Source organism: Dipodomys ordii, unplaced genomic scaffold (assembly GCF_000151885.1).
Source record: "Dipodomys ordii isolate 6190 unplaced genomic scaffold, Dord_2.0 Scaffold14, whole genome shotgun sequence".
In the NCBI taxonomy this organism is placed as follows: domain Eukaryota; kingdom Metazoa; phylum Chordata; class Mammalia; order Rodentia; family Heteromyidae; genus Dipodomys; species Dipodomys ordii.
Genome location: NW_012267230.1, coordinates 16063212 through 16075404, shown reverse-complemented (window position 1 = coordinate 16075404; position 12193 = coordinate 16063212). Strand labels below are relative to the sequence as shown.

At 63.1% G+C, this 12193-nt stretch overlaps 2 protein-coding genes across 2 annotated transcripts in view; one reads left to right on the top strand and one right to left on the bottom strand.

Annotated features, from left to right (window-relative positions):
- The window catches only part of LOC105981932 (mesothelin-like), a 12588-nt gene extending 11853 nt beyond the window's left edge, over nt 1-735 (top strand). Inside the window, exons 14-16 of the mRNA XM_013011281.1 lie at nt 16-178; nt 274-460; nt 536-735. Of these exons, the coding sequence (XP_012866735.1) occupies nt 16-178; nt 274-460; nt 536-624 (439 nt within the window). The 3' untranslated portion in view covers nt 625-735. The remainder of the gene's footprint in view (nt 1-15; nt 179-273; nt 461-535) is intronic.
- A 442-nt stretch (nt 736-1177) lies between these two features.
- LOC105982078 (mesothelin-like protein) lies at nt 1178-10315 on the bottom strand. Its single transcript, XM_013011497.1, has 15 exons — nt 10273-10315; nt 9575-9692; nt 8449-8569; nt 5737-5822; nt 5475-5601; nt 4746-4936; nt 4284-4374; nt 3965-4106; nt 3269-3456; nt 3019-3174; nt 2814-2941; nt 2205-2335; nt 1994-2088; nt 1523-1781; nt 1178-1353 (listed from the first exon to the last, which is right to left on the bottom strand). Exons 1-15 carry the CDS (start codon nt 10313-10315, stop codon nt 1277-1279), a joined length of 1953 nt encoding a protein of 650 aa, XP_012866951.1. The 3' UTR covers nt 1178-1276.
- Between the last annotated feature and the right edge of the window lie 1878 nt (nt 10316-12193).

The window sequence follows — 12193 nt, the reverse complement described above, 5'->3', positions numbered from 1 at the left end:
GCGGGCTGCCTGCAGCCTGTGGTGGGGCTGGGGCCCGGTGTTGCGTTGCACGGTCTGGAGCCTGGGTTCCACTCCCTGTGCAGGAGGGGCCTCCGCAGAGGACCTGCGGGCTCTCAGCCACCAGAACATAAGCATGGACATGGCCACATTCAAGAAGCTGCCGGTGGAGTCGGTGGTGGTAGGCAGGGAAGGGCTTTCGGGAAGGCCCAGCCAGGCCTAGAGGGGCCGAGGTTTGAACCCGGGGGGACTGACGGCTGCCTCGCTCTTGGGCAGCCGCTGACGGTGGATGAGGTTCAGGCACTTCTGGGGGCGCACATGGCAGAGCTGAAGGGGGAGGAGAACAGCAGCCCTGTGCGGGACTGGGTCTTCCGGCAGCGCCAAGAAGACCTGGACCGGCTGGAGCTGGGGCTCCAGGGCGGCGTCCCCAACGGCTACATGATCCTGGACCTCAGCTTTCGAGGTAGGCCGGGGCAGCCCGGGGCGGGGCCGGGGTGGCTGGGGGCTGGCGGGCCTGAGTCACCCCTCTAACGTGCAGAGGCCTTCTCCCGGGGAGCTCCACGTCTGACACCTGGACTTGCGCTTGCCTGGAGCTCTGCTCTGCTCTTGGCCTTCGCTCTGGGCTGAGACCACCGCTTCCGACCGTCCAGCCCTGGCCCTCCGAGGAGCTCTGCCTGACCCGAAGGCAGCCCAGCCCCGAGGGCATTTGAGCTCAATAAACAGCAGTGTGTCTCTGTGCTGATGTGGGCTGTGGTCTTGTCAGGCTGGGGAAGAGGGAGGGCCTGAGCTCAGGGCTTCCTGTGACCCCATGCACGCAGCACTCTGAGTTCCCATGACCTCTAAATGGAGCCCGTGACTGTCCAAGGCCTTCCCGGCATGATAACTGCCCTTCCTGAGCCCCCAGTTTTGGGTGTGGGGGAAGGCCTCTGTGTCACTCCTAGCAAAGACACAGGTGGCGGAACAGCTCCACACTTTATTCAGATCCTCTCAACAAGGCAGTGACAGCCAAGGGCTGCCCGGACCAGCTGTCCTAGCAGCCAAAGGGCCTTCTGTTCCCTGCCCACTGTTCCCTGGGCTTGTAGCTGGGCATGCTCCCTCTCCTCCCAGACCAGGTGTGTGTGTGGGGGCCTCCTGGGGCCTGGGGTGTGAGGCTCCCGCTCAGCCTGGGCAGGCATCCAGCTCGGCTAGGCTAGCAGCTTTGTGAGCCTGGCTGTGTGGGGGCAGGGCTGCCCACAGCGGCCGGGGTCCTGATGCCCGGTGCACAGCTCAGAGCCGTCCATTACAGCAGCAGCCACAGGAGGCCGGAGGGCAGGGCCACGGGGAGTGGCAGGTATCTCCAGAGGACCGGCAAGCTGCCTGTGGGTGGAACAAAGGAGGGTACCCGTCAGGCCCGGGGCTCACGCGGGGCCGAGGCCTCGGTCTGTGGCGACTCTCCTGGTCCAGTCGGGGTCCCCTCTCCACAGCTCCATGTGGGATGTGAGAGCGCAGGATCGAGAGTAGCTAGTGGGCGTGGAGCGGGTCGAACCTGAGGCTGGGGCTCCGGCTTCACTCTCGGGCAGGCCTGAGGTGGGGGCCAGGTGGAGTGCCAGGTGCGTGGTCCAGGAGGGCTGGGGCGTCCCGAGGCCAGGGCTGGGGCTGCTGGGGTTGGTGTCCAGGCCCAGCTTCCTCAGGGCTGACCCACTGAGGCTGCGCAGCCAGGAGCTGATGGTGGGGTGGCTGCGGGCCTTCTGCAGGTCCCCCACGTTCTGGCCCAGCAGCGAGGTCACGGTGCCCACGCTCAGGCTCTGCGTGGGGGCAGAGAGGGGCGTGGGGGAGGGGCGTGGGGGAGGGGCGTGGGGGAGGGGGCCATGGCTGTCTCCTGGGGCTGGGCACCACGCAGGTGGCGAGGCCCGGAGCCGGCCTGGAGGAGCGGCCCGGCCATGACACCAAACCCAGGGCTGGGAGCCCGCCCCGCCCTGCCCCAGCCGCCCGCCACCAAGGCGGCCGCAGACCTCACCTGCAGCACGCTGGGGTTGAGGTTGGTGAAGGTGTCGATGTCCATGGAGACGTTGGCCTGGACTAGGTGTTGTAGCTCATCCACAGACGCGCCACCTGGGGGGGTGAGGAGGGCAGGGGGTGAGGGTGGATATGGGGAGGGAGGGTGGGGGTGAGGGAGGGCAGGGGGTGAGGGAGGGCCGGTCTGGGGAGGTTGTTAGGGCCGCACTCACCCAGGTAGGGACGTATGTAGGGGTAGTATTCCTCTGTGCTCCTAGTACTGCTGAAGGCCTCCCGGGCCTTGGCGAAGAGCACGTTTTTCCGGCTCTGAGGGCAGGAGGAGATGTCCAGGGCCCCAGCCAGCCTGGGGTGGGGTGCGGCGGGTCAGGGTGGGAGTTGCTTGGCCACGGGTCCCTCCCCAGCCCTCTCCCGCTCGGTACCAGGTTCAGCGGCCTCTCCCCCAGAACCGTGTCCACCCAGAACCTCGGGGTGTTGGTAGATGAGATCAGATCAAAAGAATTTAGGCTGGATGGGGCTGGCTGGAAAGCCGGTCCCTGGCGTCCGTGGAGGACGGGAATCTGCCCAGCCATGAGGGGAGGGGCTGTGCAGAGTCGGACAGCCGGACGGGCCTCGCTGCCTGCTGGCAGCACCGGCGGGTGGCAGGGCGCCAAGGCCCGCTGTGGGCACGGAGGGGACCTGTCCTGGTGCTCTGGGCTTGGCACACTGGTTTCCAGAAGAGAGTAGACGTCACCCCGTTTGTGATACGTTGTGATGGTGGCCAGGGGCATCAGCTCTTTGCTGCCTCAGCCCAAACAGGACTCCAGCCAACCGCAGTTCCTCACCGGAGCTCGGAGGGCCGGATAGCCTGGATTTGCAGCGGACTCATCCAGCAGAGGCGAGAGCCCCCGATGGCTACCAGCAGGGCACCGGTGACCGTGCCATTGTGGTCCAGGAACTTCTGTAAGACGGCCTGGCGGGGAGGGGGGGCGGGGGTCAGCGAGGCCCAGCAAACCAGGGGCCCTGCGGCGTCCCCTGCTCCCCCCTCACCTCCGTCTGGTTCTGCAGGGCCCCGTCCGAGGCCAGCAGGGCCATGACTGTGTCTCTGGACGTGATGTTCCACCGGCTTATCTCCGCAAGGGAGTAGAGGTAAACCAGAGAGGTGATGAGACGCAGCTGGTCCTCAGGAATGCCGCCCGGGTAGATCTGAGGGGGGTGGGGTGGGGTTGGAGGCCGCAGGCGGGCCGGCCCTCCCGGGCCTCCCCCTCCACCCACGCGGGGGGGGGGCTGGCCCGCACACCTGGCTCAGCTTGGCCTTGACCACGCGCTGGCACTCGGCGGGCAGGGGGTGCTGCAGCAGGGGGTTCAGGTTGGCCCTGAGCACCGGGTAGCCCAGGCAGGCCCCCAGCTGCGCGCAGTCATAATGCACCAGGAAGAGGTCATCCCGCAGCGTGGCCGCCGTGATGTTACCCCGGACACAGGATCTCCCTGTGGGGTGTGCCGATGACCAGGCTGGCCGGCCCAGACTCCAGCTGAGCACTGGTGTGTGTGTGTGTGTGTGTGTGTGTGTGTGTGTGTGTGTGTGTCCTGGGCCTTGAGCCACGCCCCTAGCCGGCTCTCTGCTGGTTATTTCTTGCTGCCCGCCCTGTGGTAGGCATCCTGTAGCTGCTGGGGTCATAGGTGAGTGCTGCCCTGGAGAGATGGAGTCTCAAAAACTCTACGTTCTGGCTGGCCTTGAGCTGACATCCTCTGCACCTCAGCCTCCGGCCTGTAGCTGAGGACGGCCGGCTTGTGCCCACACCCCACCCCGCTGTGGGCTGAGAAGTCCTGCCGACTCCTCCACCCCCCTGGGGCAGCGCTGTCAACCCTCCCTTCCACTTTGACCCCAGCCAGACCCTTCCCCCCTCTCCCCCCTCCCCCCCCCTGCACTTAACCTCTGACTGAGAATTTGGCCCAGATCAGATGGGCTTAGGGAAGGCCGCGATGCCACACTGACCTGTGCCCCGCTTGGGCCTCGAGGACACGGAGGGGGACTTGGCCTCCAGGAAGCTGGTGACAAAGCGCCTGGCATCTCTCTGTCTGAGCCTCCCTGCCCGGCAGGCGGCCACCACACTCTGGAAGAAGTCCAGGGCCACGGCCTGGCAGGGCGGATGTTGCCGCTGGGTCTCAGGGAGGGCCAGCCCGGTCCCCCCTCCTGCCCCCTTGCAGCCCTGCCGCGCACTGACAGGAGAGCCGGGGCCCCGATGGCTCAGCATGGACATGGGCAGGCCACCGGTGACCGCGGCCAGCCCCACCCTGGCCATCCTCCTACCCACCTCCTGCACCTGCTCCCACAGGCGCGGGCTGACGTAGGCAGCCAGGGGTCCCAGGGCCTGCAGCCCCTCCAGCTTCCAGGAGCCAGGAGGCCTGACAGGAAGGGGACACTGCGTTGGTTCCCACGTACCACCCACCTCTCGCTGAGCAGAGAGGGGACCCCGCGGTGTGTGAGGGGGTCCCGGATGGTGCCCATACACAGTGCATGGGGCTGTGTGCTGTAGACACCAGAGCCTCCGGCCATGTGAGTCTGGAAGGCCATGGCCCTCCACACCCAGGACGCTGCTTCCTCATCTCACGGAGGGGATGCCTGTCCCCTGTCCCCGTCCCCCGTCCCCAGACCCCATCCCCCATCCCCATCCCCGGTCCCCAGACCCCATCCCCCGTCCCGTCCCCATCCTCCGTCCCCCGTCCCCATCCCCCATCCCCCCGTCCCCCTCCCCCGTCCTGTCACCTCCACCTACCCAAGCAGGGTCCTCCCGCTGGCTAGGAGGGTGTTGAGGGCAGCTGCCTGGGCAGCGGTCAGCCGGGGGCAGCGTAGCAGGTTCTGCAGCACGCTCGGGTCCGAGGTCTGGATGCTGGCTGCGTCCATGTCACATACCAGGGCCCCGAGGAGAACCAGGTCTGAGGCACTGAGCCGCAGGTGGGGCCCGCCCTGCAGGACCGCCAGTCAGTGTGAGCAGGAAGCCCCGCCCTGCAGGTCAGTGTGAGCAGGACGCCCCGCCCTGCAGGTCAGTGTGAGCAGGACGCCCCGCCCTGCAGGTCAGTGTGAGCAGGAAGCCCCGCCCTGCAGGTCAGTGTGAGCAGGAAGCCCCGCCCTGCAGGTCAGTGTGAACAGGAAGCCCCGCCCTGCAGGTCTGTGGTGAACAGGAAGCCCCGCCCTGCAGGTCAGTGTGAGCAGGAAGCCCCGCCCTGCAGGTCAGTGTGAGCAGGAAGCCCCGCCCTGCAGGTCAGTGTGAGCAGGTCAGTGTGAGCAGGACGCCCCGCCCTGCAGGTCAGTGGTGAGCAGGAAGCCCCGCCCTGCAGGTCAGTGTGAGCAGGAAGCCCCGCCCTGCAGGTCAGTGTGAGCAGGAAGCCCCGCCCTGCAGGTCAGTGGTGAGCAGGTCAGTGTGAGCAGGAAGCCCCGCCCTGCAGGTCAGTGTGAGCAGGAAGCCCCGCCCTGCTGCCCACCCCCTGCTCTCTGGGGTGCCTACCAGGCAGGTCCAGGCGGTTTGCTGCAAGGCAGCCCTCTGGTCAGGCAGGTTGGCCAGCAGCTCTGGGTCCCCCTGTGTGGCGCGGTGGGTGAAGGCCCGGCAGTCAGCTGCCCTCACCTGGCTCAGGCTGCAGACAGGCGGTAGGAAGTCGGGGAGAAGAGGCTGGGCGTCCCTCACTGCCCCCTGCTGCCCGGGGCCCCTGCAGGAGAGGCTCCACCGTGGCTGTTGGGCACCGAGGGGAGAGGTGGGCCGGGGCACTCACTTGTAGAAGAGCAGGAGGTCAGGAGGGTGCAGGGCAAAGTCCTCCTGGAGGCCGAGCCGCGCAGCGAGGTTGGCCAGGCAGCTGAGCTGGGCAAGGTGGGCAGCAGGTCACTCCATCCAGTCTGGAGCGGCCCTGGGGGACACTGCCCAGCCCCTGCCCCCTCAGCAGTGTGCACATTTTAGTGAATCGTTGGTGGTGTATGAGAAAACACCGCAGCACAGGGAAAAGGAAGAAATGAGGCCAGATGGAGATAGCAATCAGTATAAACGGGCTAACTTTGCTGCTGAAAAACAGATGCTTAGATTTCAGCTAGATCAGCAACTCAGATCTGTGGGGTGTAAAAAGGACACCTAAAATGAAGACAATTCAGAGCTGCATGCCAGAAGCTCGTGCCTATAATCCTAGCTACTCAGGGGGCTGGGATCTGAGGATCTCAGTTCAAAGACAACCCAGGCAGGTAAATCCAAGAGACTCTTATTTCCAACTAACCATCAAAAAGCCAAAAGTGGAGGTGTGTCTCAAGTGGTTGAGCAAAGAAGCTAAGCAAAAGAGTTCAAGGCCCAGTACTGGTGTATGTGTGAATGTGTGTGTGTGCACATGCACATGCACACATCCTACTCATGAAAGACAATTCTGTCAAATGTTCAAAACAACCTGGCAGCTTTGGCAAGTTGATTGTTGCTGCCATTTCTTCCGTTGGCAGTACTGGTGAGTCCGGTGATCCGTGTTCCTCACCTGAGCCCCAGACTTCATTTCTCTCGGCTATTATACTTGTGTGCACAGCTATGCCCTTCACCACCAGATCTGTGGCTCGTGCATGTCTGATATTAATAAGTTGCGTCTGCTCTCTGTGTTCCCCACCGTGGCCTGGCTGGGAGCTCTGGTCTGTTCAAAGAAGCAGTGCTTCATTTTGTGGATTTTGTCCTTTTCAGTCTTGGTCTTTTTTGCCACTTCCTTCAGATCTTTCTCCCTCCTAATATACACTTTCAGTGTATAAACCTAAATAGCTACAATTCTAGCTACCTAGGAGATGGTGAGCAGGAGGATTGAGTTTCTAGGCTAACTCAGGCCAAAAACACAACCCTCCCTCCCCGCCGCATCTCAGCCAGTAAATCCAGTGATGGTTTGTGCCTGTGATCCCGGCCGCACCAGGTACTGTAGGTGGATCGGAGTCTGGCTAGAACAAGAATGGGCCACCCTAACTGAAATGGCCAAAGGGTAGAAGGAGTGCTGAAGGTGTGGATCAAGTGGTGAGGGTCCTGCGAAGCTATGAGTTCAAATTCCAGTAGCACACAAAAGAAAGCTGAACATTTCATTTTCAAGTTTTTGGGGGGAGTTTTCCAGGTATCACTCATTGATTTCAAGTTAGATTCCACTGTGGTCTGAAAGCAGACCTTTTTTTTTTTTTGTCGGTCGTGGGGCTTGAACTCTGGGCCTGGGCGTTGTCCCTCAGCTCTTCAGCTCAAGGCGAGCGCTCTACCACTTGAGCCACAGCGCCACTTCCGGTTTTCTGGTGGTTTATTGGAGATAGGCGTCTCATGGTCTCTCCTGCCCGGGCTGGCTTTGAACCACGATCCTCAGTTCTCAGCCTCCTGAGTAGCTAGGATTACAGGCGTGAGCCACCAGCGCCCGGCTGAAAGCAGACCTTTATTTGGATCTTTTGGCAATACTAGCACTGGCTAGGAAGAAAAGTTAGCCCTCTTGTGCTTTGATACACTGTTTTTTTTTGTTTTTTTTTTACAGTACTAGTTTGAACGCAGGCTCTCACACACGCAAGGCGGACATTCTACTGTTTGAGCTACATCTCTAGCCCCATTTTGGCATTGGTTATTTTTGCATGTGTGCAGGTGCTGGAGCCTGAACTCAGGGCTGGGGTGCTGTCTCTGGGTTTTAGTGCTCAAGACTAATGCTCTACCACTCGAGCTCTACTTCTTTTTTTTGGTGGTTCACTGGAAATGAATCTTATGGACTTTCCTGCCCTGGCTAGCCTTGAACTGTGATCCTTAGATCTCAGCCTCCTGAGTAGCTAGGATTGTAGGCATGAGCCACCCATGCCCTGCTCTCTTCCTTTCTTAAGTTGGGCTGAGGCTGGGGTGGGGAGGTAGAGAAAATCCTCAGCTCACCAGGGAGGCAGAGAACAAGCTGGAAACTCCAAAGACACCCTGCCCCCGCCGTGGGGCCAGACTTTTAGAGCCACTAAAGAGGCCACATTTCTGTCTGTTTTTGATAGTACTGGGTTTGAACTGAGCCTTGCTGGATAGGGGATCTGTGCTTGATCCAGGTCCCCAACCCATTTTGTTTTAGTTATTTTTCAGGTAGGTCTTGCCTGAAAAATAACTCGATTGGGTCACGTCCTCTCCTGACTACCTCCTGCGTAGCTTGGGTTACCGGCATGCGCAACCACATCCAATCGGGGATGTTTCTGAAACTGGCAAATCTGCCCAGCCTAAGCTGGTCAGCTGGGTTCCACCTGGAAGCCTGGTCCCACTCGATGGCCACCACATTAACTGACTATCCCTGCAGTGACTCTGAGGGAAGGGGGTGGCCGGACTTCAAGGCCTGCATGCCCCCGGCCCCGCCCTGCCGTGGCTCTGCCCAGGGCCGGCTCCATCCTCGGCTGGGACCATGGGCACCCATTCAGGACACCTCCATCTGCAGCTGCCCAGGGATCCCGGCTTCCCCTCATGCCCTCACTCTCTTCACCGAAGGTACCTGCCAGGCTTTGAGGGGTACCCGCTTCGAGGCCAGGCTCCTGACCAGAGCTGAGAGCTGCTCCCGGGGTAGCTGGCTGGCTGGCTGGCACCAAAAGTCGTGCAGGAGGGCAGCGTTGGCCCTGGACAGAAAGGGGAGGTACGGAGAAGCTGGGAGAGGCGGCTCTGAGGACGGCCAGGCTGCAGCACTGGAATCAAGGTCAGACTCAGTGTCCTCTCACTGGGAGAGTGAGAGACAGGAAATAGCTTTTCTTCCATCCATCCATCCATCCATCCACCCACCCACCCATCCATCATCTATATATCCATCCATCTATCATCCATCCACCCATCCATCCATCCACCCACCCACCCATCCATACACCCACCCATCCATCCATCATCTATACATCCATCCATCCATTTGTTCATCCATCTACCCTCTTACACATCCATGCACCCACCCGTCCGTCCATCTACCCACTCATCCATCCATCCATCCATTTCCTCCCTCCAGGAGCCCCCGATGGGTGGATTCTTAGCTGTATGGGGGTTAAACGTGGCCACAAGACCAGCCGTCTCCCAGAGCCTTCCTCAGGTATGACTGCAGTGAGATGCGTATGTAGAGAGTGTGTGTGTTCTGTGTGGGGTGACATTAGCCTGGGTTTGGCTGGTCCTACTTGGGTCCCTGGTCCTCCAGGACCATCCACTTCACTAAATGACCAGCTCACAGGGACTACAAGTCCTAGAGAAGAGGAGGACACTGTCCAGCCCAGGCGGGAGACCCCTGGATGCCAGGAAATGACCAGGTGGACGACAGCTAAGAGACTTGGGAAGAAGTGAGGATCTGGGGACGCACGGGTGGGTTAATGGGGTTTGAAGGCCGCAGGAGGAGGCTTGGAAGGTTTGGGGGGACCTTTGGCAAGGTCCTGGCCCTTCGTTGTTCAAGATGGCTTTTACTTCTGGCTGCACTCTGGACAATGGCCAGGGGCCTTCGGAAACTGGACCTTGAGTGGGTGGCCAGGGATGAGGTCAGGCCTGAGGCCAGAGCCCAGGGTGCAGGAACCCCACCTGGGAAGACTCCGGGTGTGGTCTCTCTTCAGGGAACCCCAACAGCGGCCCCTCCGCTCTGACCGGTGTGTACTCACCTAGCCCACGGGTCAGCCGTGGCAGCCAGCGCTGCCCGGGGGGTGCTGTTGGCCTGGGTGCTGGAGCAGTGGGCTGTGAGGGACAAGAGGAGGGCCAGGCCTGGGCTGACCAGAGCACCTGGAAGAGAGTGGAGCGCGCGCTGTCGGGGCTGCGGGGGCCCCCGTGATGCCTGTGACGCCCACCCCGGGGGCCCCCGTGATGCCTGTGACGCCCACCCCGGGGGGCCGTGATGCCTGTGACGCCCACCCCGGGGGCCCCCCGTGATGCCTGTGACGCCCACCCCGGGGGGGCCCCCGTGATGCCTGTGACGCCCACCCCGGGGGGCCGTGATGCCTGTGACGCCCACCCCGGCCACGCCTCCCCGTGTGGAGGAACCGGAGCTGGTGTGGGAGGCTCGCGCACATGCGCGGGTCTGAATGTGGCGTGTGTCACACGGCGTGAGCACACGCCCATCATGCCTGTCCTGGTCCCCTGTCCACCACCCGCGTGCCGGCGTGCGTGGGCGCAGCCGGCCTGGGAGGGGGGACGGCAGTGCTGGGCGGACCGCATAGCAGAATCTCTTCTCCCAGTGCAAGGATGCCAGGAAACCAGGCTGGAGCACTAGGCACCCCATCCCTCCCAGGCTGGGCACGGCAGAGCCCCCGGGGGCCCGGGACCCCGTCCGTCCGTCCGTCCGTCCAACCGTCCATCCTCTCACCTGCTCTGGGACCGGTGGAGGAGTGGCGGCGTGCACTGGTCATGGTGGCTGAGATGTCCCGGGGCAGCCAGGCACAGGCAGCTGGCGGGTCCAGGACCAGCGGGAGAGGACCGCGCAGGATGCCGGCCTGGGGGAGAAGACAGTCCCCCCCACGGGCATCAGAGAGAAGGGGAGCAGAGCTGCCGAGCCCGGCCTGCCTTATCAGCAGCAGGACTCCAGGGAGGTGCCGGTCACAAACAGCAGGTCCCTCAGGCGGGGGAAGAGATGCCCTCATGTGGGGGCCACGCCAGGGCCGGGGTGTGCCTGACCATGGCCAGGCCTCAGGCACTAGCACCACCATTGAGACCAGTTCTAGGGACAAAAAAGGGGCTGTGGAGAGCTGCTGGCCCCATGAACCCCGCACGTTCCACCCAAAGCGGGGTGCCACCGACCCCCCAAACCCCGCACACACCACCTGATGGCTTTTGAGGCCTCTTCAGTGTCCTGGGCCTATGTAGCCTGGGAGAAAGACAGATTTACTGCCCAGTACAGAGTCTAAAAGAGAGGCTTGGCCCCTAGTTTGGGGCACGGCCCCACCCAGTACCCGCCCCTCACCTGAGCAGGAGCAGTGCGGGCTGTGGTAGAGAAGGTGCTCGGGCCTCATGCACAGATGGGGCTGCTTTGGGCCAAATGGTTGCGGGGTGCAGGCAGCTGCAGACCGGTTGCTCCAGACACTGCTGATCTTAACCTCTGGGCACATCAGTTCCTGCGGCTGAGCTTTGAGTGCAGGGGTGGGGAGCAGGGACACTGTGTCTGCTTGCCTACATGCCTGGCTCGGTGCATCTGTCCATGCTGCCTGCCCCTGGTGCCTGCCCCTGCCTGGTGCCTGTGGGGGGCCCTGTGGGGAGGGGCTGTGCCGTGCAAGGTGACGATCCTCTCAGCCCCAGGGAGCCCCAAGCACAGCCGCACCTGGTCCCCGATCCTGGGGGAGTGCAATGCTGAGCTCAGAGTTGGCTGGCACCCAGGGCCAGCCCCTCCCGCGCCCCCTGGGGGTGGGGTGAGCCTGTTTGCCATCTGTGTTGTGTCTGTGTGGAAGGGTGTGCGCTCTTGTGTCTCAGTCCACGTGGGCCTTGCGCACCACTGCTCGGGGTCTCGCGTGCGTGTCCGGGAGTGCAGAGGGCTGGCAGTGGCAGGCTCCCTCGGGGCAGGGCCATGTGCTGGGACACACCAGGAGACCGGCCCAGTCCTGACGGCCGCAGCCAGGCCCCAGCAGCCCTGGGGCCAGCACGGGGCTCCACAGTCCGGACTTGGGGGGCGGGGGCACATGGAGCCAGGCAGGAGGGTAGACCGGAGGAGGAACTTCCTGACTGTCCAGGGTCTAGGGCATCTCCCAGCTGAGTGCAAAGAGCAGTGGGTGTCCCAGGCTGGACCCGAGCCCTGGCCCTGGCCCTATGCAGCTGCAGCATCAACATCACCTGCGCCCCAGGGTCTCAGGTGCCCCTACGCTAGCTTTGGGGGCCCCAGCTGACCTGGGCTGTGTGTGCTGACAGCTGGGGAAACCGCAGCCGGCGGCCTCTGCCTTCCTGACAGGCCCTCCCAGAGCCGGAGCACAGGCGGGCAGAGGCAGCAGGGAGGGAGGCCTAGGCGGCCCCTAGGGGTCTCGGGACAGCCCTGCCTAGGGGGCCCAGGGGGTGTCAGTCCCAGCCCCTGCAGGTCTCACCCTGCAGACGCTGCCTCCCCAGCAGCCAGGCACCTTGGGGATAGGGTAAGGGCGGCCGCCGGCCGGCAGCGCCACCGTGTGGCGGCAGCAGGTGTGACAGCGAGGGGAGGGGCCGAGCCACGGGTGCTGGGCCCGTCCCCGGGGCAGGTTCTCCTGTGGAACTTCCAGAAGCATCTCTCCTGAGCACTGCTGTGGGCCAGGAGGGCAAGGGCCCCACAGCGA

Coding starts and splice junctions, on each gene's coding strand:
- LOC105982078 (XM_013011497.1), bottom strand. CDS start 10,315: ATGACCAGTGCACGCCGCCACTCCTCCACCGGTCCCAGAGCAG. Junction 9,693..10,272: donor CTCCACCGGTCCCAGAGCAG/GTGAGAGGATGG, acceptor ACTCTCTTCCAG/GTGCTCTGGTCAGCCCAGGC. Junction 8,570..9,574: donor ACGGCTGACCCGTGGGCTAG/GTGAGTACACAC, acceptor CTTTCTGTCCAG/GGCCAACGCTGCCCTCCTGC.